This window comes from Myotis lucifugus, unplaced genomic scaffold (assembly GCF_000147115.1).
Source record: "Myotis lucifugus unplaced genomic scaffold, Myoluc2.0 scaffold_1288, whole genome shotgun sequence".
NCBI lineage: Eukaryota > Metazoa > Chordata > Mammalia > Chiroptera > Vespertilionidae > Myotis > Myotis lucifugus.
Genome location: NW_005872336.1, coordinates 3,343 through 26,751, shown reverse-complemented (window position 1 = coordinate 26,751; position 23,409 = coordinate 3,343). Strand labels below are relative to the sequence as shown.

The window sequence follows — 23,409 nt, the reverse complement described above, 5'->3', positions numbered from 1 at the left end:
CCGGGCACCGAAGGGGAGGACGCCCGGGGGGGAAAGGCGGCCTTCCCCGGCGTTGCCCCCCGGAATTCCGAAGCCCGGACCCGGCGGGGAGGGAGCCCGGCCTGCACCCCCGCCCTGCCGGGCAGGGGGGCCCCCTTGGCCCTGGGGAGGGAGCCTTCCTGGGAGGGAGCCTCGTGCCACCTTCCCGGGCAGCATCGAGCCCATCGGAGCCCCCGTCGCCCCGGGCCAGGCCGGTCCCGAACCCCGCAGCAGGAGGGCCCTGGCCGGCTGCGCTGTCCCCGGTGTCACATTTCGGCCGCGGCCGCTGGGGCTTTCCGGTTGGGTGAGTTTTTCGTGTCTGTGAAGGACCCAGCCCCCATGGTCAGCACCAGGCGTGCGGGCTGAGGCCAGCAGGTCCCAGGCCGGCTTTCCTGGGACGGGACCCTGACGCCCAGGTCGCGCCTGGAGGAAGCGGGGAGGCGGAGGCGCACCCGGACCTGACCTGGTAGGTTGTGAAAATGCAAACAATCAGAGAGCGTCGGGGTGGGAGCGATCGGCCAGGAGGGCGGAGAAAACGGAGAGAGTGCGGACGGACCGGGTCGGGGGGCGGTCCAGTCCCGGGAGGGGGCCTTCCTCAGTTCCCCCCCGCCGCTCCCCCAGCCGCTCGTCCTGCACTTGAGGGTCCGGGAGGAGCCGTTTCTGGGTCAGGACGGGATGACTCATCCTTTGCCACTAGAGCTTCCCGCCCCACGGAGGACAAGGGCACCGCGGGGATCACTTCCCTCCTGGGGATCTTCAGAGTGAACGCACCGGAGGAGCACACACTGATGGACAGGACATGGGTTATGTCCCCCAAAGGGCTCCCCCCTCGGACCCATGCAGACCTTCCAGAGGAACTGTCACAGCAGAAGCTCCATGTGTTGGTACCGACAGGCAGTGTGATGTCCGAAGAATCCACACTCATCGCTAAAACATTAAAGCAGCAGGAACTGCTTCTGAAATGTAAAGACGGGATGGTGCGTTTTTACACGGAATGTGTCTGAGATCAACAGTAGATCCCAAGTACTGGCTTTGCCTTTGCAGGTTTTCAAACCAATAGCAACATCATGAATTGGTCTTTTCATCCCAGAAACAGTGATGCTCATTAGTAACATGGTCATCACACATGACCAGCTACTGATAAAACCTGGCATTCAGTAACCCAAAAAGGGCTACATTTCCCCAAACAGCACAGGATTGATTAGGCCCGTTTAAAAATAAGACAAAAAAAAGAAAGAAAGAAACAACGTTGCAGATCTCCAGGCCAAAGTAACGAGCACTGGGCGGTGTGGCCTGGCCGCAGGTTTGAGGTTGGGAGAAGGAGCTGTGACCGGAAGCCCTTCACAGTGGTGGGGAACGCTTGCTCCGTAGCTTGGAGGTTGACATGGCGTGGAAATAGTCTAGGTCAGTGATCGGCAAACTCATTAGTCAGCAGAGCCAAATATCAACAGTACAACGACTGAAATTTCTTTTGAGAGCCAAGTTTTTTAAACTTAAACTATATAGGTAGGTACATTGTTATTAACGTAATTAGGGTACTCCTAAACTGGCCTTTGCTAAAAACGTCCTCAATCTGATTGAGGTACGTTCACTGAGGTCGACCCCTTCCAACTCTCCCATCCACACTCGTCTTGTATACTTGTTTCGTCTATCTCCTTTCCGAAAACCGACTTCTGTGCATGGGCCACGAAGTTTCAATCGCACTGTACGTGCGCGCCCGCACGTGGTATTTTGTGGAAGAGCCACACTCAAGGGGCCAAAGCACCGCATGTGGCTCGCGAGCCGGGGCTTGCCGACCACTGGTCTAGGTAACAGGTGACCTTGGCAACTGTGAAAAGCAACATTGGAATTTAGGGGATGTGTACCCAGAAGAAATGACTGACTGGGAGCCGGGAATGGGGTGCGGGTGGAGAGGCCCTCGAAGGTCTGAGGCAGGGACGAGGTTCAGTTTGTGGTTCTCCCTGGGCACCCAGGACAATGTGGTTCTCGGCACATGTCTGCCGAATGAATGGGAAGAGTGTCAGAGAACCTGCCGCAGATAACGGCCATGCTTGGTCATTGGCGGCACTGGCCTGAGCTCCGAAGGCTGCTGGAGGCCCAGGGGGGTGAATGGGAAGGTACTGGCTTTGCCTTTCGGGTTTTCTCTGTTGTCTTTCCTGTTGCTTTTCACTGGCACCTCTGGGCGTTACTGGTGGTCACTTGAATAGCAAGTCTTGATTTTTTAAAAAGTCCCTAAGCTCCTGGCTGGACAGAACAGTTACCTGACTGCTGACTTGGCTGACGCTTAGGGAAATGTAACAAACCAGAGCCTATCACAGGGGCACCAGGGGAGCGGAGGGGACACAATGCAGCCATTCTTCTCCTCTCACTCCCTTGGCCGCCTCGGACTCCGAGTAAAGATAACTCTAGCAGCAAATTAACATTGTTTAAGGCAAGTCGGATAATTCCTTAAAAAAAAAAAAAAGCAAGTGAATGTGTTGTTTCCTAGCCTTACTATCACAAGTAGGAGTTTTCATTTTTGTTGTTGGATTTTTATTTTCTGTTTTTTACCCGAGTGAGGGTGCTATTTGTCTTTCTTGGCTACTTTCTGAAACACGTGAGTTCAGTCAGATGTTGAAAGCCATTACATTGTCACTTTTGCTGTGTTTTCTTTGTACCCACCTCTCCGCCCTTTACTCGGGGCGAGTGTAATGGGCTGCAGGGCCACGCTGCCCACCCCTCCGGGAAGTCCTCCAGGATCAGGCGAATGCCCACTGAAAGCACCTCTCTCCTCCCCGGGCACAGTGCGGCCCGTAGCCCTGTCCTATACTTTCTGGTAGAGTTCTCCCTCGTTTTCTGTGGGTGGGTCTGTGCCTCCGCTTAAGCACTGTAGGAGCTAAGCCCATGATTTAGGCTTCTCCGTACCCTTCCCGCTCATGGTGGGTTCCCAGCTGTACCTGGTCATTTAAGGAAGATAATGATGGAAAGAGGACACGCCTTGGTCAGGGATGATTTGATTAATTGCTAGCTCTGCCACCGTGGGAAAGTCGGGAGCTACTGTTCCTCATTGCTAACTGGGGATAAGAAAACCTGCAGTGGTTTCTGATGGTCACGTGAGAAGCAAAATAAATGCATGTGAGTAAAGATATGGATGGGAACGTGGTTCATTAAAGAACTTCAGTGTAACGGGTGGAACTGGCTCAGGCATAAGTCAGCCTTTACTGAGCACCCGCACTGTGTTAGGGGCGTCCTGGGGGCTGGGGTTGGTACTCAAGGGACGAGGAATGGCCACGTGGAGGTGGGCGGGCAGGGGGCTTCCTGGGCAGAGGGGGGCCTGGGCAAAGGCCCGGAGGCCAGCCTCCGCAGGAGCTCAGTGTGGCTGGAGCTTCTATTGGACTCACCCCTTTGCTCAGCTATCTCGCTAGGCTGTATGAATAAGCCACATTAATACCTCGCACACTTTATTAACTGCTTTTACTCAAATGGCAGTTTTTAAAATATTACTCAAAGTCATCAAAATCATATTGAAAAGCACTGAGTGTGACCCAGTCTTTTGAAATTCTAATAAAACGCTTGATTTATAAACTTCCATGGAGGGCGCCGTATGTTGTTATGATACACACGCGTTGGTTGAGCTTGGGAAGTCTTTCTGTACATAAGTCTAAAAATTGTAAATTATCATAGAATCTAGGATTCTTTAAAAAAGTAATTGATTATTCAAGCTGCATATGGTATGAACCAATATTGAGTTAAAAGTGAATTTTTTTGTTTTTTAAATCCAATTAATTTGATTTGCTTACTTAAAAGCAAGACATTGTCAACTTGTTAAAGTCTAGAAATAAGGTTTTTAAAATAAAATTCTGAATTTTTACTTTACCTGTTCAAGAAAAGTTTTAAGTAGACACTAGAAATTAAATAGAATATGCTTTTGGGAAGCTCTGAGCCAGTTAAAACAAAGACAAACAAAAAGGCAGCCCCTACAAGTTTAAAGTCCCAGGAATGATAAGCCCTTTGTTTCAATGACAGTAAAACTGAAGTATAACAGGCCTAGGGGATAAAATTTCATATAAATATTTTACTAACTCTATGTAGGTGATTAAACTATATGTTTCAAAGTTTTTAAATGCCTTTCTTTCTATGAAAGAGCTACACATTTCCTGTTTTATGGTATTTCTTCCAAAGCATAGAATGTTCTATCTGGCCCTCAAAGTGTCCGGGGGCGGGGGAGGGGGGGACAGTCCACTCACTCAGGCCCGGAGGCTCTCCCACGTGTCCGATGGCTGACAGGGCTGCACCTGGAGCCTCCTCCTTATTCCTTAGGGCTGGGAGCTGGCCCTCCAGCCACTAACCACCCACCTACAGCCACAGCGCCAATACCTGGGGTGCCAATACATGGGGCGCCATAAAGCCATTTAAGCAACAAATGCCATGAACCGTAGTTTAGGATTTGTTCTTTTGACTTGAGTGTTTTCTTTTTAGTTTCCCTGGTTAAGGTGAAAGGGGCTTGTTTCTGGCCATAGGGCTGCCTGTTAAACCCGCCGGTCACTGGGAGCAGCCACCTGGCGTAGGGGCTGAGCCACCATGGGGCGGGAGGGGGCCGGAGGGGGGGGTCTGTCCTTCCGTAGGACACGTCTCTCCTTCGTTTAAATGACATGATGTCTTTTGCTGCCTCTTGAATCTGACGTGTTGGGCTAGAGACCCTGGAGCCCCCACAAAGCCTGGGATTCCTGGTGGATTAGACAGCGGAGGCCTCGTGGGGAAGCTGGCCGGGCCTCCGCAGGGAAAAGTGATGACTCACCACTCCCTCCCTGGACTTTGTAAACTGGCACAAGCAGATGCCCAGTGGAGTTTTAAAACGGTCTCCTTAAACGAGAAGAAATCTTAACTTAAAGAAGAATAACAACAGACCTTCTCGTGGTCGGTGCTGAGGGGGCTCAGCTGACGCCCCATCTCCCTTCTCGGGGCCCCGCACCGCTTGTAAGGCCTAGGCCCCGTGACCGAGCCTCAGCGCTCTCCCGTGGCTCTCCATTCGCTGTCAGTCCAGCCGGGCCGCGCCGGGTCAGGCAGGGAGCACCCTCCAGGGGGGAGTCTCTCTCCAAACCCCCAGGACAGGCTGAGAGCTGCCCTGAGCCTCTGGCTCAGCCGGCAGAGGAGGTGACAGGCAGCCGCTACCCTCGCAGGAAAGCGGGTGCCTTTCCTTGGGACACTGTGCGGACCTGACCCGCCTTTTCTGTGTTTCCAGGTTTACTGGCGGCACTGAGTGCGGTGCTGAGGGAGCCAGCACCGGGGAGCAGCCAGCGCGGATCCGGTGGAGGGACACCTCGAGGCCCGCACCCGTCCTGGGGGCCAGCCCTCCCCCTGGTGCAGCGGCGACGCGAGAGGCCCTGGGAGAAACCGGGCTGGGATGCCGGCCGCGTGAGCTCCTGCGACAGGATGGAGGAAGAGGAGCTGGAATGTCCAGACTCCTCGTCGGAAAAACGCTATTTCCCCGAATCTCTGGATTCCAGCGACGGCGAGGAGGAGGGCCTCCTGGCCTGTGAGGACCTGGAACTGAACCCGTTCGACGGGCTGCCGTACTCCTCCCGGTACTACAAGCTCCTGCGCGAGAGAGAGGCCCTTCCCATCTGGACGGAAAAGTACTCCTTCATGGAGAACCTGCTCCAGAGTCAGGTGGTGATCGTTTCCGGAGACGCCAAGTGCGGGAAGAGCTCCCAGGTGAGTGGCCCCGCCGCCCGGGCCCCCACGTGTCTTCATGACGACACGGCCCAGGGTCGGCTGCTGTCGTTTTCATCATGACGTGACGTAAGCCAAAAAGCCAGGCAGCAGAAATTAAGTTCCCTGGTGCGTCCCCATGCCAGTGGACCAGCAGTGTTGCTGGTGGGATTGGTGTGCCGCTAGTCAGGGTGGGAGCAGGTCCATGTCCGTGGCCTCAGCTGCGTGGATTTTAAAGCCGAGACGCATGCTGTTTGCCTGCGGGCTTCGGGGTGTGACTGTCAGGTCTGCACGCCCAGCAGCCAGGATGCCTGGATGGCTTGTTGGTAAAGCTGTGGGGGATCGTGTCTGTGGGGGGCCGGGGCCTCAGGCTGCTCCAGCTGTGGGCTCCGTGACTGGTGCTGAGTGGGGAGGGAGGGGCCTTGGCACCACCCCAGGCGGCTGGTGGGAGGCAGCGGGCGTCCTGGAGACTTGCAGGAGGAAGCGTGGCTTTGGGCACAGGTGTGCCCAGTGCAGTGCACATGTCACAGTCCCGGGGTCAGAGGTCCATGGACGAGGCGAGGACCTGCAGAGCGGACGGGAGCGGCCTCCTGTGCGTGTCCCCCGGGGCAGCGCTGAGACATACAGGACACCGGGGCCGCCGCTGCTGGGTTCTGGTCTGGACCGAGCCCACCCCGAGGACCGGGTCCGACCCTCCGCAACCCAGCAGCCCAGCACCGTGCCTGTCGCCTAGGGTAGGTCGAGCCACTTCACTTTGCTGGCTGAGATGGTGCAGCTTGTAGAATCTCAGGCACTGACGTCGATAAGGCCCTGATTCGGATTAGATCCTGGTCACCAGAGGCCACTCACCGCTAAAGCACCGGCGGGCCGAGTCCTGGTGACCGCTCTCAGGGGAGCCGGGGGCCGGGACCCGGTCCTCATGGCGCCCAGGGAGCCGGGGGCCGGGACCCGGTCCTCATGGCGCCCAGGGAGCGGGGAGCCGGGACCCGGTTCTCAGGGCGCCCACGCTGTCAGCCTCCCTTGCACCCCGAGGTGGCGAGGTGGCTTCACTGCCCTGGCTGTGACCCCCTCACGTCCCAGTGGGAAGACGCATGAGGCCGTGGGCTGGGAAGCGGACAGTCATGGGGTGCGCTCAGAAGAGCCGAAGCCGTGCTTCCTAGCTGTTCCTAGCGTGTGTGTGTGTAAATGTGGGTGTCTGCTGCCAAAACTCCAAGGAGACCGCTTGGTAAATAGGGTGTTTTCCATGTGATGGAGTGGTAACCTGCTTTTATCACCAAATGGCATGATGTTGCTATGTCACCACAGCCAAGCGGGCGGCCTTGGTGTTTTGTCTGCCCCGGGAAGGTGCGGCCTCCCAGCCTCCTGGTTCTCACCGAGCGGCACCTTCCAGAGACTGTGGGGGAGGAGGAAGGTGCTGTGGGGCAGAGAAAGTTGCCCCCGAGCAGGCACAGAATCGGGGCTCAGAATGGGGCGCAGCACGGCCTTCAAGGTCTTCACTGAGGCAGGGAGCCAGGGGCCCCGGGTGACGGTCACACCCCAGCGATGGCTGAGTCACTGTTGGGAGCCGAGCTTTGAGCTGTGAGGCCCCCACCTCCTCAGGCCTCCGTGACCCAGGCCTCTGGGCCGCGGAGGGTAGTGAAGGGGGATGGGCTCTCCCCTCTGCCAGCAGCCCTGGCGCCCACTGGGCGGTCCCTGGGTAACTATCCGCCGGCTGTGGCTGAGCTTTCGCGGGGCCTGCAGCTGGCTGTGACGGTCCTGCCTGGATCCGGTCCGTGTCCTGCGCCGTGTGTCACGCGCTCATCTCTGTAGCACAAGCGGCGTTGCGTACGTGCTGATGCGTTTCTCACCGGCTGGAACTGCATTTGCACGGTTAGTGGGTGGGTATTTGCAGTTCACGGGAGTCATTCATTTGGAGTTACTTATGATTTCTGGTAAAGTTATGTCTTTTTCAAATTACAGTGAGGATTAAAATCTAAGGATTCCATGATGGGCCTAGCAAACATCAAATTATCGATAGTTAAATATTAAAACTTAAATACCTTGGGATGATTTAGCTTAAAAACACGGGTAGCAGAGCGTAGCTCATTGGCAGTGTCTTGGGACTAACACACAGTGGACTCGGCCCTTCCACTCCCATCATTCTTGCACCAATGAACTTGAGATAATGCAGCGTATTTACCTTTAAATACCAGGGAAATGCTAAGCAGGCTCATCTGTTTATTTTATTCTGAGCATTTAATATAAATGCTTTAACTCTGAGTCACTATTTCTCATCTCAATGCTATGCAATGTTTACTTTGCTTAAAACACAATAGTTGATATGGCAAGGCATGTTTTTTAGGGAGGTTTCCTGTAGCCAGAAAGAAAATAGTAATTCATAAATAGATTAGTGTTTTGTTTGTTTTTCAGAAATATAGCTGAGGTTAAAAATATATATATGTATTTTTGCCTTTTATTTTTACCTGCCTTTTTCATCTGGGAATCGAACGTTAACAGTCCTAACGCCTTCCTGTTCTTTCTTGCTTGATTTCTTTGCCAGTGGGAACTCTGGGGTAAACACAGACTGTTTGTTCACTCAGAGGGTGACTCACTGGTGGGTTTCCTGGCGAGCGGCGGGCGCTGACGGCTGGCTCTCGCCCGCAGGTGCCGCAGTGGTGCGCCGAGTACTGCCTCTCCGTCCACTACCAGCACGGGGGCGTGGTGTGCACGCAGGCGCACAAGCAGCCCACCGTCCAGCTTGCCCTGCGCGTGGCGGACGAAATGGATGTCAACATTGGCCACGAGGTCGGCTACGTGATCCCGTTTGAGAACTGCTGCACCAGCGAGACGATCCTGAGGTGGGTGGGGTTCCGCCTGCTAAGCTGACGACTGGGCTTGTGTTTCACAATCACCGGAGCGTGTGCCCTGCATTCCACGTCAAGGTCCAAGCCTCGCAGTGTTCACGACGGCTCTGTCCCCGCCCGGCCCCGTCGGGATTCCTGGTCTAATCCCCCACGACTCTCAGGGAAGTCACTTGCTGGGTGGCCCCAGACCTGTCTTGTCTTCTCAGGCCCCGCCTCAGGGTGGGTCCGCATGGGCTGCCGTGTGCTGGCCAGACACGGGGCCTGGTCATCCGCACCACCCTCTGCTGCTGAGCCGCCCTCTCCGGGCTTGGCTAGTTCCCCTAGTCCATGCCAGGTCCCCGCCTCCACGGAGGCTTCCCTGACCTCCCACAGTGTCAACAGAAAACCCGGATGGTTTACAGAACTGGACATCAGCCCTCATCATGGCTGTTTAGCTCCGTGTTTTTCAAACTGTACTTTTCCAAGTCTCCTCATTTACCAGTTTGAGCTAGTAATGTCTACCTTCGAGATTTATTCTGAAGGTTAAATGAGAAAGACACCAGCACAGTGCCTGGCACCACGAGGGGCTTAACAAGTGTTCACGTCCTTCCTTTTCTTTCTTGGAAGGGGTCAGCTGAGGACCGTCAGGCCCGGGCCACCCACCCCCCCGCTCGATGACGTGGCAGGAGGACACCGGGCTCAGCATGTAGTTGACTCACAGCTCAGACTTACTGCGTGAAAGCGCACTCCGCAGTCAGCGAGGGAGATGGCACGGGGTGGAGACCACGGGAACCCGGGCGCCATAGCGCCGAGGGCAGAGCCTTTACCTGGGCTCCAGAGATGCTCTTGGCGGCCTGTGACCGTCTGCAAACGGTTTAAAGTTTGCTCACGTGCATTTTGCGGTTGTGCAGGCCTGTGGATTTTTCCGACGTGAAGGACTCTCGGCCCAGTAAAGGCTCAGGACTCCTGGTTTATAGCGCGGGACACAGGCGCGGCATTGCGTGGTCCTGGGAGTTGGGTCCGAGTCCTCGTGCGAGGACGCTAGCTGCGTGTCCCTCCTGCAGGTACTGCACTGATGACATGCTGCAGCGGGAGATGATGTCCAGCCCCTTCCTGGCCAGCTACGGCGTCATCGTCCTGGACGACATCCAGGAGAGAAGCATTGCCACCGACGTGCTGCTCGGCCTTCTCAAAGGCGTCTTGCTGGCGAGGCCGGAGCTGAAGCTCGTCATTAACACCCCGCCCCTGCTGCTCAGCAAACTCAGCGCTCACTACGGCGACGTGCCGCTCGTGGAGGTGCCCAGCAGGCGCCCCGTGGAGGTGGTGCACCTCAGCGGGGCTCCGGAGGCGGCTCTGGAGTCTGTTTTGCGCCTCATCCTGGAAATTCACCACTCGGGCGAGAAGGGCGACATTGTCGTCTTCCTGGCCTGTGAACAAGTAAGTAACAGAATCTAACCCAACAGAGGAACGCGGTTCCGCCCTGGAAACCTTTTAACCTCGCGGGATGCTTTTAATGACTAACATACAGGGTTCAGTTGGCTACTGAGCTAAATATTTGGTTCCTCAGTTTTTGCACTTTGGGAGAAACGCAGACAGGTAAATAAGACCACGCGGAAAAGGAATGTTTCTACAACCAGGTGCTGCTCTGAAAGCAGCAGGATGAGGCCTCTTCCCGATCCATCGGAACATCCCGGAGCTGGTTCCCTCCCCAGCTCGGCCACGTGGGCGCCCGAAGGCAGAGCCGGTGCCCTCACGAGGTGCCGCACCGACTCCCCACCATCGGGAGCGTTTGTTGGAGATGCGATGAGGAACATAATCTAAGTATGTGGCACAGGGTCAATAAACAAGCAAACAAACGAGGCCCCACAAACGTTCCTACACTAGCCAGTGGGTGTTGGCGGAGGGATCATGTACAGCCCGCCCAGGGGCTGTCTCCTGACGCCAGGCACCTGGTCCAAAAAGATGGAGAAGAATCTTACCCTGGATTCTTCAAAACGTCTTTGGAAAAGAGCGACTGGGAACGTGTGGCAGCCTGTCGCTGCTTTCAGTCGCGTGCCGTCGGGGGACACCCGTCTGTACTGCAGCGGCCCTGACTCTAAGCCTCCCGTCTCCAGAATGAGACCTTCCATCCTGGGGCTGGTTCCCGGGCCTTGCTCCTACCGCCCTCTCACTCCGAAAGCCCTGGCTTAGACTGTGGCCCACGATGTAGCGACCCCGTGACTGAGCAGAGACCCAGAAGGAAACTGATTCACGGGCTGAGCCACCGCTGAAGAGACCTCCGCTCCCGCCGGGGCTCCCCACGCGGCCACTGCTTCTAGAAGCGCTCCCAGACCTGCTTCCTCCGCTGACGTGTGGAGCCCAGGATGCTGGTCCCGCCTGGGACACCAGTTCTCTCAGCTGAGACTGTCTGTCCCGTGAGGACAGTGACTCAGAATCTCAAGTCCATGGTGACTAGAGTGTCTGTCAGCTCACTGTGTGTGGTGACAGCTTCCTCAGTAACAGCTCCTCACCCACGTCAGGGCTTATTATGACCACGTCTCCTCGAGTGGGCGCTCCTGGGAGTGGGTCTCCCGAGTCCACCTGAGCTGTCACCAGTGGCCTCGGGACTTGGGGCTCGCCCGCCTCGAGCAGGTGCCAGCTTACCCAGCGGGCAGTGGAAGTGGTAGAACCCCAGGGCTCAGAGAGCTGGGTCACCCCTCACATCACACCACGAGCATGGCCTACCGAGGAACCGCCCGTCCTGCGGAGCCTTAGCATCTTGACGGTGACGGTCGGATGAAGGCTGCAGGCAGATCTGCATCTGCGCCTGACATGAGGTGCACCGAGTGGGCAGGGCGGCCTCACCCCTCGCCCCAGCGTCCCCGCTGCCATCTGGCTCTTGAGCAAGAACACAGATCAGCATCCTGACGGGACTGTCCTCTTCCACCACTTGTGTCGGGAACTCCTCTCCTGTGGTCTCGGGAGTCATGTCCCCTGTCCTCCTGGAAGCTTGCTTGGTTTCTAGGTGAAACTTAAAATCTGCCGTAACAGTAGATGCCACGGAAAACAGAAGCAGGCAGAAACGCACCAAGTGCCACTCTAGACCGAGTGCTCCAGCCTTTCGGGGGGGAGCACCTCACCCCCTGCCCTGCGTGTTGACAGCACGCTGCTCCTCGGCACGGCTGTCTGCTAACCCGCAGAACAGTGACGTCAGCAGAGAGCATGGGCTGGGGTTCTGGGAATGTCCGCTCAGGTTCCCGGGTGACTCTGAGCTACACAAGAGGCTGTTCAGGTTTCCCCAGGAAGGGCTCCATCGGGGTTTCCTCCGGGGGCCGGGCAGCTCCCTTCAGCGGGCGTGGCTCTTGTTCCGTGGCTTTGCAGGTAATTCTAGGAAAGCCCCACAGAGGTAAATGCACTGTACACTGAGGAAGAGAGAAATGACTAAACAAACCAGCTACAGCACAAAATGCATATTTTAAGCCTATTTTTGAAATTCGGAAGGTTCTGACCGCAAAGCCCTGTGCCAGCTGAGCATGGAGTCTGGACCACCTGCAGCACCTGCTCCTGCTTGGCTGTTTGTTCCCTTTGGGCAGGTCCTTCTGTTCTTCCTTCCGCCCCATTTGGAACAAACTCACCATCAGAACCCACCTGCAGCCAGAAAGTTTAAGCCACTAGAAGCCAATAGAGAACTATGGCTATTGTGAAGTCTAGGGGGTGAGAATCATTTCCAGAATGACCTGGGAGAGCCCTGAGGGTAGGGTGTTTGTGCGCTGTGATTGGGAGTCTGGAGACTGTAACTCCTGGTTCCTGGTTCTGCCGCCAGGAAAGCAGTGATGCATCGTCACTGACGTGAGAATAACTTTTGTTTAGCTGCCACTGCTAATGGAGATGAGAACTGCATCAGGCTAGGAAATTAGGATGAGCCCTGGCCGGTTGGGCTCAGTAGATGGAGCATCGACCTGCAGACCAAAGGGTCCCGGGTTCAATTCCAGTCAAGGGCACATACCTGGTTGCAGGCTCCTCCCCGGGCCCCTGTGCAGGAGGCAACCAATCAAAGTGCTTCTCTCACATCGATATTTCTGTCTTTCCTTCTCTCTTCCACTCTCTCTAAAAAAAATCAATGGAAAAATATCCTCGGGTGAAGTTTAAAAACAAAAATAGGATGACTGCGTAGGGGCAAAGATAGCATATTTCACAGAGGAAAACAATCTTGCACTGAAAGCAATGAAACTGTACATTACTTCCCCAAAGAAACGTTCTCATCCCTCACGTCCTCTTTTTTTTTTAATTTTTTCAATTTTTTTTTAACATATTTTTATTGATCTCAGAGAGGAAGGGAGAGGGAGAGAGAGATAGAAACATCAATGATGAAAGAGAATCATTGATCGGCTGCCTCCTGCACGCCCCGCACTGGGGATCAAGCCTGCAACCCAGGCCTGTGCCCTTGACTGGAATCGAACCCGGGACCCCGGAGTCCCGAGGTCAATGCTCTATCCACTAAGCCAAACCAGCTAGGGCGTCACGTCCCCTTTTTACACTTGATGGTGCCACAGACACGGTTCCTTCCTATGGACACGGCGGCTTCTGCCTACAGTTGTGTTAATTGGACTCTCAGTGATGATGCTGTCTGTGATGTGCCACATTCTCATGGGTGCTGTCACCTTTGCCCGTTAGGATATTGAAAAAGCCTACGAAACCGTCTGTCGAGAAGGCTGTCACCCTGACGCAGACCACGGCGAGCTGGTGGTGGTGCCTTTGTACCCGAGAGAGAAGTGTGCGCTGTTCAAGCCAAACGACGAGACAGAGAGAAGCTGCCCAGCCCCTCAGCGGCGAGTGGTGCTGACCGCCAGCCCCGGGGAGGCCCTGATCGGGAGCAGCTCGGTCCGCTTTGTGATCGACGTGGGTGTGGAGAGGAGGAAGGTAACTCTTACCAAACAGCTGGGGAGAGTTGAGTCAGTTTCTTGGGTTCCTGCCCTGTTCTGGGCCAGAGAGTGAGGATGAAGGCTGAGGGGTGCTGTGCTCGCTCCAGGGCAGGGAGTGACCGCTGCCCTTCGCAGCCCCGTCGTGGTCTGGACACAATAAAGGGATGGAGGCGCCAGAGGCAATGTTGTGAGGAAGGAGACAGCTACGGAGCACCAGGTGGGGGTCCTGGTCAGAGGTTTTTCGTTAGCAAATTGCTGCCTCCTGAACAGTCAGTGCTACTCAGTGTTTCTGGTAAACCCTGTATTGAAGTCATTAGCATCTCCCCTCAAGGAACTTACTAGAAGTCGGTTTCAAGTGCACTGGCGCTGATTTTAACAGATTTTAGCTTTATAACTACATAATAAAATTCCACCCTAAAATGTTAAAGAATGTATTATTTTCTATAGCTGCCTTTAAAGAAAAAAAAAATTAGTGAAAATGGAATAGGACAGCTCACTCTCAAAGCTGGGACTTAAGTCCCGGCATTTCAAACTGAACAGGACCTTCCTGAGCACTGATGCACGGAGCGTGATCAGATGCTGTGTGGCCCTCACCTCCAGAAAACTGCGCCTTAGGGAGGTTCCGGGACAGGGTGCTTGATATTGAATCAGTCCCCACCAGGGAAGCCAGGGTCACTCCTTAAGTCCCCCGAAGAGCAGCACTGGTGGTGCCGTCGCAGCCCCTGGAGCTGGCAGGATGGACGAGGTCGGTGCACGTATGCAGGAGACGGGAGCTCAGGCTGTTTGCACAGAACCTTGACGGGGCAGCACGGCCGGTGACAGTCCTCCACGTGGCACAGCCGGGTGACAGTGCTCGCGACGGGGCGGCACTAGCATCTCGGCGATGCCCGAGGCCCACACTGTGGGAAGCAGACAGCCTTTAAGTCCACCGACCCGCGTGCTTGGCGCTTCCATCTCGAGACAAGCAGAGCACAGTGGACGCGTGGACGGCCTGTCGCAGAGCCTCCGCGGGAATGGCGCTGAGGGTGCTGTCTCCGCCCACAGGTGTACAACCCGCGCATCCGGGCGAGCTCACGGGTCAGGCAGCCCATCAGCCAAAGCCAAGCGGAGGCGCGCAAGCAGATCCTCAGCTCGTCGTCAGGTAACGCTGCGGGCGTCACCCCGACTCCCGGGCACCCCGGGCACCCCGTCCACGGCCAAGGCCACAGCAGGCGAGCACTTCCCATGTTTCTCCCAGGAAAGCTGTTCTGTCTGTACTCGGAGGAGTTTGCCTCCAAGGACATGCGGCCGCTGAAGCCGGCGGAAGTGCAGGCGGCCAACCTGACGAGCATGGTGCTCTTCATGAAGCGCATCGCCATCGCGGGCCTGGGCCACTGCGACCTCCTCAACAGACCAGGTAGTGCGCGCCGGGCGGGCGGACGCGCGGTGGGCGGGCGGGCGGGCCAGCAGCAGGCCCTAAGCTGACTGCAGGCATCGTGTTGGGGATACAGATGTGTGGTCACGAGGGGAGAAGAAAAGCGGGAATTGTAGTGTCACGATTTGGAAAAGCAAACAGCTGGCCATCACCATGCAGAATTCCGTTCTCGGTGGCCCCCCTGTGAGACCAGCTGGTCACCAGGGACAGAGGGTCAGGGAGAATTTACTGTCTCCTGACTACGCACGTGTATGCTGCTCGCTGGGGAGCAGAGCTGTGGGCTGACCTGACTCACTGCTCTGGAAGGGACACCACGATGCTCGCAGCTGCCGCCCGTGTCCCGCTGATGAATGAAACCCGCAGGTCAGCAAGCTGGTCCCCTTTTCAGGGTCCATGAGCCGTGAGGAAAGGATCTGGCATCACGGGGCTGCAGGCTGTTAAGTGAGCTTAGATCCTGATGCAGATCTCTTTAAAAATACAAACCAGTCCTTTCCCTTCCCTAGTACTGAGGGCTGACCTCCAGCCTGAGTGACAGTCACTGCTGACCTGGGTCAGGGAGCTCAGGGCCAGCTGGCCCTGCATGGAGCGGAGCTCAGAGATGTGGTACATCACAGGCAATGTCACCACTTCGAGTCCAATTAACACAACTATAGGCAGAAGCCGCAGTGTCCACCTAGAGCAGCGGTTCTCAACCTGTGGGTCGCGACCCCTTTGGCGGTCGAACGACCCTTTCACAGGGGTCGCCTAAGACCATCCTGCATATCAGATATTTACATGACGATTCGTAACAGTAGCAACATTACAGTTATGAAGTAGCAACAAAAATAATTTTATGGTTGGGTCACAACATGAGGAACTGTATTTAAAGGGCCAGAAGGTTGAGAACCACTGACCTAGAGAGACTCGGATGAGCCTGCCCAGCCTGTCCTGTGTGGGCACCGGGCACGGGCCCTCTGGTCCTCTGGGTGGCTGTGGGGCCTGCAGTAGTTTCTCACGTGTGCTGCTGACCATGACGGGGACGCCTGTAGATCCCCCAGGTCCTCTGCACAGCTGTCTCCTCGCACCCCGACCAGTGGGCTCTGACCACCGCAGGCTCCCCAAACCCACAGCACCGTCCCCACAGCTTGGGTCTGCAGCTCCATCCGGCTTCCCTCCCTGCACCACAGCCTGAAACTTTAAGGCAGTAGCTGGGCAGTCACGTGGCTCATGTCGTTGGTGTCCCTGCTCAGGAGTCAGCCCTTCATCGCCTGGTGTTGTCTTGGAACTGCTGAGTCATGTTTGTTCACTATGGGAGGGACACCCCGGGCCTGTCCCTCCGCCTCGGGGTGAGGCCGACTGCTCTCTCCCCAGCCCCCGAGAGCCTGATGCAGGCCCTGGAGGACCTGGACTACCTGGCGGCGCTGGACAACGACGGGAACCTGTCGGAGTTTGGAATCATCATGTCCGAGTTCCCCCTGGACCCACAACTCTCCAAGTCGATCCTCGCGTCCTGCGAGTTTGACTGTGTAGACGAGATGCTGACCATCGCTGCCATGGTAACAGGTACCCAGGACTGTTTTGTGAATCTGCACGGCTAGCGCTTTAGATGAGATCAGGTTGAAGTGATGATATTTTAATAGATGGAAAGGAAGACAATTATAACAATTATCTTAGTATGAAAAAGCCTAAATCATAGCTAGTGAATTTCTTAATCTGATAGGTGAAAGCACACCAGATTAGCTTTTGCTGAAGTCAGCGCAGATCAAGAAAAATTTGAAGAAAATGTGTCACTAGACATGTCCTTCCCACATGATGATGTGTGTGCGTGGCTTTACTTCCCGCACCTCTGGTCCCCTGGTCTGTGCGCTTGAAGTTATGCTTTAACGGCAGACAGACCGAAGGCTGTGCGGCACGAGAACCTGTGTTCTAATCCTGCGCCTGCACTGCCCTGGGAGCGCCGCCCCCACTCCCGCTGCAGCACAGCCGTGTGACCAGCAGACTAAGAAAGACAAACAGAAACAAGGAGACACACATATGACAACCCCCTGAGCCCCTTGGTGCCCGAGGAAAAGGGAAAACTGATCAGTCAGAGTAAGACTGACTGCTACAAGCCCGAGAGCTGTGCTACCGAAATGTCTCCTCACTGCCGCCCTGGCCCCTTCTGTCTTCAAGCGCCCAGCTGCTTCTCGCATCTGCCGCGTGGAGCTGAGGAGGCTGCCCTGACTTGTTGGAAGACATTTCTACATCCCGAAGGCGATCACTTTACCCTCATCAACGTTTACAAGGCCTACCAGGACGCAGCTCTGAGCTCCGCCAGCGAGCGTAAGTGGTGCCTGATTCTCAGGGTCACCCGCGGAGCCCCTTTCCTTCCCCCAGGAAGCTGAGTAACTGGCCAAACATCCTCTCTAGGCCTGGTCACGGCGGCGGAATGGGCTTGAAGCCCTCAGTGCACCCGTGGGTCTCTGCCGAGCAGAGAAACTCACTCCTGCTCCCAGAGCTCTGGCAGCTGCGGGCTGTGGGGCTGCGGGCGGGCTGTGGGGCTTCGGGGCTGCGGGCGGGCTGGGGCTGGAACCCAGCGTTCAGCTCGGCCGAGTTCAGGGGGAGCTGCTGGGGGCAGGAGGACACCGGGAGACTTGCACGGCTCCTGCCTCTCGGATTTTTGGGGAGAAACAAGGACCTGCCATCTCGGTGCCCTGGGTCACAGCTGTGCTCCCTGCTGTCCACAGCCTGGCACATCCCTGCTGGACGGAGAGGCTATGGGGCAAAAGCAAAACAAACCCTCCAGATAACAGTGGAGGACAGGCCGGTGCTGAGACACTGGGGAGGACAGGGCTGGAGCTTGGCAGAGGGAGGCGAGGGCAGACGAGGGGAAGCGGGAGCGGGGTGGGGACCGGAGTCCTGAAGCATGGAATGGTGCCTGCAGCAGCACATGAGGCAGAAGTTACACGGGGCGGGTCGTTCGGCAGCATCTTTGAGAGCCGGCAGGATGGGGGCCAGGTGCATGCTCTTGTTGCTCCGAGTGGGCCTGCGTGGACAGGACAGGGCCCACCATGCCAAGGCCGCACACTGGTCCACAAGGTAACTGTAGGTGGCAAGAAAGAGTGACTTCAAGCTGCACCAGGCGCAGGAATTGTAATGTACCCTTTGCAGCAGGGTAGCTTAACTCTAATGTAATTCCCAGATCCACCAGAAGTAACTCTACTCTTATAATAAACTAGAGGCCCGGTGCACAATCAGGGCCAGGGAGGGACCACGGGAGGGCTCCAGGGCGTACCTCGCCCAGTCTCAATCGGCCACACCCTAGCACAGTGATGGCGAACCTATGACACGCGAACTCATTTTTTGGTTGATTTTTGTTAAATGGCATTTAAATATATAAAATAAATATCAAAAATATACATTTTTGTTTTACTATGGTTGCAAATATCAAAAAATTTCTATATGTGACACGGCACCAGAGTTAAGTTAGGGTTTTTAGCACCAAGCTAACCCACCGGTCGGAGCATCTGCCCCCGGTGGTCAGTGCGCATCATAGCTACCGGTCGAACGGTGGCTTAGGCTTTTATATGCAGAGATAGAACATGTGTTTCCTGGACCAGAGGACTGTCCACTGTGAGCCCCTCCTGTCCTACTCTGATCAGCTGGGACCGTGCACATCCTGCTGCGCACACCAGGCAAACGGGACTCAGGCAGTGCCCGCTGCCCGTGAGCCAGACAGGCGACAGGCTTCCGGTCCACGCTAGGAGCATGTGGCCTCCACAGTTCGTGGGGCCGTGGGACCCCCTGAACCCCCTGGCCAGTGCAGGTTCTTCCTGGCAGCGCTAGAGGGCCCACCTCGCTGCCCCAGAGGTCCCTGTCCTTGCTGCCTCCCCGCACGCACCATGTGACCTCCTCAGGTCAGGGAAGCAGAGGAGAGCGCCTTCCTGGCCAGGCCCTTGCAGACCCACCGCGACCCTGACCCCGTGCCCTCCCCGCAGACTGCGTGGAGAAGTGGTGCCACGAGCGCTTCCTGAACTGCGCCGCCCTGAGGATGGCGGGCGCCGTCCGCGCCGAGCTCGTGGACATCGTCCGGCGGATCGAGCTGCCCTACGCCGAGCCCGCGTTCGGCTCCCAGGAGAACACGCTGAACATCAAGAAGGCCCTGCTGTCCGGCTTCTTCATGCAGGTGAGGGCGGCCGCCTCCAGGGCCCTGACCCCCAGGCCCCGACCCCCAGGCAGGCGCTCGTTCCCTCTCGGTGATCACTTCACTGAGGTTCACTTTAAAACACAACAAAAGCCCTGATGCGACTTTGTATTTAAATACACTTCCCTCAGGCATGAAGGGCTCAGCCAGAACACGCCAACGCTGTCCAAAGGGCAGGGCTGTTGGTGAACGAGTGAGCTGTTGGCGAACTCGTTCACATTTAGGGGTGAATAATGCCCAGGAAAGGGAGAAGCGCCTCCTTCGCTCCTCACTGGGAGGCTCTTAGAGAGCGTCAGAGACGTGGGTCTGACATCCCCTCCCCACCCTAACGCGGCCCACTGGAGGCCCGACATCTCAGCTCGGAGGTCCTCGTCCCTGCGGGAGGTTAGGTCCTGGCGTCACTGGGTCTTGAGGACTAGACGAGCGAGGCCACGAGGGGTGCTGCACTTGCTGTTCGAGAGCAGCCTCACTCACGAGCAGACATCACCCACTGCAGCGCCCCGGCGTCGCTCGAGTCGGCACCATCACCACTGCCTGTCCTACTTCGGTATCTGAAATAGGAAGCATGGGTGGAACTCTGGTCCTAAGGCTCCCGAGGAAAGAGACCCTTTGGGGCTTAAACCCAGCGCGTGAGTGCTGACCTCCACAGTAACAGTCTCTCCTGACCACGCCGCCCTAGATCGCTCGGGACGTGGACGGGTCGGGCAACTACCTGATGCTGACGCACAAGCAGGTGGCGCAGCTGCACCCGCTGTCCAGCTACTCGCTCAGCAGGAAGACGCCCGAGTGGGTCCTCTTCCACAAGTTCAGCATCTGCGAGAACAACTACATCAGGATCACCTCTGAGACCTCCCCGGAGCTGTGCGTCTCAGGGAGATGGGTTCCTACTACGCGCTAGGCTCCGTTAGAGAGGTTTCCACTTAGCGATCCCTGCAGACCGGCCCTGCCTTGAGGCCGCAGCACAGAGGCTCCGTTACAAACACAAAGCAGCAGGCCTCTGACCAGGCATGGACGCTGCGGAGGAGCCAGCAGGGGCAGGCTTGAGGAATAAGCTCAGCCTTTCTCAGATGAGCCACTGAGACTGAGCGGGGGGCTGAAGACAGGCAGCGGCCAGAGCGGTGGGGCTTATGGTTTATGCCGAGTGCAGTACTGAAAGCAGCTGGAGATTGAGAAGGGTGGCATCTCATGGACCTAAAGATCCCTCTGGCTGCCAAGTGAACGGGTGTGGAGGGGCAGTGGGGAGAAGGGAGACTGGCCTCGGAGGCTGGCACAGTGCCGGGTCCGTTCTGAAGGTCCCTCCACCACGTGGGCAGAGTGGTGCTCTGGCAGGAACCAAGGGAAAGCGACAGCTGTCCACTCAGCTGGACATGGAGTGGTCTCGTTAGGAAGAGGGAGAGGCAAAGGCCCTCCTCTTACCACCCAGAGTTCTCCCAAGCATCAGATCTGATCCTTCGCACTGGACGGCTCTGGGGGGAAGTACAGTGCCCCGGGGGTCAGAGTGGTGGCCTAACACTGGAGAGCCAGCAGCCCTAGAAATGCTAGGGGGTTGGTTCCGTAAAAACAACAGCCAGGGCCACCCTACAGCGAGCGGGCTAAGGCTCGGAGGAGCCCACGTTATGCCAGCCTATGGATTCTGCAGGCGGGGAAGGGCTCGGGCACGCTCGCTCTCTCCCACCAATAACACTATTTCTTAACACAGGTTTGTGCAGCTGGCGCCCCAGTACTACTTCAGCAACCTGCCCCCCAGCGAGAGCAAGGACATCCTGCAGCAAGCCATGGACCGCCTGGCCCCCGCCCCCGCCACGAAAGGAGAGCAGACGCCCTGCGAGAAGTGCCCTGAAACTACTGAACAACGGTGCGCCCTGCAGTGACGCCTCAGGAGCTCCCAGAGCGCCACGAACCCCCAGTCGGCCTGTGGGGCCGGCGCCGGGCAGCGACTCACGGGAGGACAGCCTCTGAGCCACACAGGAGTCTTGAAACAAACTAATACTTTGTATATTATTTAAAAATAAAATATAGACGTTTTTATTGAGTTCTTTCAATAACTGCTCCACGTTTTTCTTCTTACGGGGAAGGTTTTTAATCAAACGTACATAATTTGACCAAAAATTTTTTAAACACTATTTTGTAAATGTGTCACAGACACAGGCGACAGAACCCTACTTTGTGTAGAGAAGCTAAAGCTAAATAAAGTCTCGAGTTTTTCAGTAAAACTCCACTGGGTTTTCTGGTGATTTTACAAACACAGCACGCCCTCTCGGTGGGAAGCGGCTAGACAGACAGATGTTCCTCCAGCGCCGCCATGATCTCGCCCATCCTGTCACACGGGACCAGCATGACGGTGCGCAGGGGCTTCATCGGGACGTCGTCGAAGGACCACCTGCCGCCCAGACACGAGTCGCTCTCCTCCTGCACTGAGTAGCTGAACGTCAGGACTGCCTTCTGAACCACACAAACACCGTGAATAAGCAACACGCACTCAATCGGCAGCAAATACTGTTTGACACGTTTCCATAGGAACTGGGGCTGAAGGAAGCCCGAAGGGACACTTGGCAGAAGGCACCTCCAGGAGGTGAGCCAGCAGTCGGTGACAGTGAGCTACCGCCCACTTACACTCTGTCTACCACTCTGCAGTCACTCCTACTCACAACCTTGTGACAGAGGGACAGTAACAGGCACAACACCGGACATCTAACAAGAAGACCCTGCAAATGCAGGCCTTCCCGCCGCCCCAGCTCCTCCTTGGCAGAGAGCTGCTGTGGACGAAGGTAAGCTTGCAGAACCACACGCACCCTGAGATGCAGGGCAGAGCCTCAAAAATTTCATTCCCACTGTCTCCTTCCTGAAAAGGCCCAGCGCTGCCAGTCTCGACGGCGGCCATCCCAGCAGAGGGCCCTCCTCGGAGGTTCACTTCTGGGGAGGGCTGCACGGGGAGGGTATTCTCTCTCTGGCTGGCCATCGCGCACCAGCTACCTTTACAGGAAGGAAAGTGCCAGAAGCCCACTAACGGGATGACATCCAGGATGAGGGACAGAGCGGCCCAGGAGCCAGACAGGAGGGGCAGGGGTCCACCCGACGGCTGGGACCTCAGCTGAGGACTGTCCCTCAGACTCAATGTCCACCTTGAACCCAGGCTCATCCTTCCTCCCGAGGGGTTTGGGAGCCGCAGCTCTCGCAGCACATCATCAGCCCGATCACTACCAGCAGGTTCGTGACTGTCTCCTCCCACACTCGTCACCAACAGCGGGGCTGGGGCGGTGATGACCTGTGAGAACCTAGTGCGCGCCAGGCACTGTGAGCTGCTAGCAGCTGGGGACAAGGAGGAAAACAGAGTGGCCACACTCGAAAGACTGGTACAAAATGGGAGAGTCCTGACTTATTGTCAAGAAAATCCCTATATACCGGGGAACCTTGGTTCTCGAACTTAATTCGTTCCGGAAGGCTGTTCAAGAAGCGACTTGTTTGAAAACCAAATCAGCAAAAGTAAAAAAACACAAAAATATTCCCAGCACAACTTCCTGAGATGTTAACAAGGTGAGGTTTAGCAGTAAACTGACTCGCTCACTCTCTCGTCACCTGAGAGACGCACAACTGGTCACATCAGCATGAAAGGGCTGCTGGTTGAGAACCGAAGTGAGAACCGGAGGTTCCATCTAAACAAATACATGGAAGACCGTCTTACCTCGTAGAAAAATTCTTCCTCTGCATTCGCAAACATTAACTCATCGTTCTTTTGGCTGCTCTGCTTCTTTTTGGAATTGCCTTTTCCTGCTTCCGCAAACGTCTTGCTGATCAGAAGGTAGAAGTGACACTTCCCACACGGCTTGTTGGTCTTGTGTGCCTCCGCCAGTTCTTTCCTACAAGACACACAGGGGTCTGCTGCGGGGCCGGTGACACCAGCCCAGCCACACCCCAGGCCCTGGGAAAGCAGGGAGGCCTGGCCGGGCTCCTGCTGGGACTCGGCTTCCTGCGCAGACATAGGTCTGACACTTGCACAGCAGTGAGTTTCAGCTCTGCCGTCTGCACTTCCGATTGTTCTAACAGGGCTTTTCATAAAGAACAGGGTGACGGATCTCTCAGATTCCTCAACATCCCTGCTCTGTGCACAAGTTAAAAACACTGAGAACCTGGAGATTTAAAACAGCAAACATGGAATTGAAACACACAAAGGCACACGGCCACACCCAATGCCATGGGAGCACGTGACAGCTCCAGTCTCCAATCGTGAGTCCAGGACTCATTTCTCCCGCGCTGCAGAAATCACACAGCAAAGCGCAGACACCCTAACTCTGCAGTCAGCGCAACAGCAAGGAAACCTCCATTTCCTTCCTGAAAAGCAGGCATCATCCTGTGCATCCAGCAAACAAAACATAAGGAAACGCAGAACAGCCCACTCAGCTG

At 56.2% G+C, this 23,409-nt stretch overlaps 2 protein-coding genes and 1 long non-coding RNA gene across 3 annotated transcripts in view; 2 read left to right on the top strand and 1 right to left on the bottom strand.

The window, feature by feature from the left end:
* The first annotated feature begins 181 nt into the window (after positions 1-181).
* LOC106695436 lies at positions 182-986 on the top strand. Its single transcript, XR_001346532.2, has 2 exons — positions 182-484; positions 716-986. It is a non-coding gene; the product is annotated as an uncharacterized LOC106695436 (long non-coding RNA).
* Positions 987-5,248: 4,262 nt separating this feature from the next.
* Positions 5,249-21,050, top strand: DHX32 (DEAH-box helicase 32 (putative)). The gene is made up of 11 exons (XM_006107596.3): positions 5,249-5,712; positions 8,353-8,546; positions 9,596-9,968; positions 13,185-13,430; positions 14,477-14,573; positions 14,670-14,828; positions 16,197-16,388; positions 16,998-17,147; positions 18,803-18,990; positions 19,688-19,869; positions 20,708-21,050. Exons 1-11 carry the CDS (start codon positions 5,431-5,433, stop codon positions 20,877-20,879), a joined length of 2,235 nt encoding a protein of 744 aa, XP_006107658.1. The 5' UTR covers positions 5,249-5,430; the 3' UTR covers positions 20,880-21,050.
* LOC102435412 (BRCA2 and CDKN1A-interacting protein) overlaps positions 21,005-23,409 on the bottom strand; it is a gene marked incomplete at its 5' end in the record, with an annotated part of 5,715 nt that continues 3,310 nt past the window's right edge. The window contains 2 exons of the mRNA XM_006107597.3: positions 21,005-21,450; positions 22,691-22,865. Coding sequence (XP_006107659.1) covers positions 21,280-21,450; positions 22,691-22,865 — 346 coding nt within the window. The remainder of the gene's footprint in view (positions 21,451-22,690; positions 22,866-23,409) is intronic.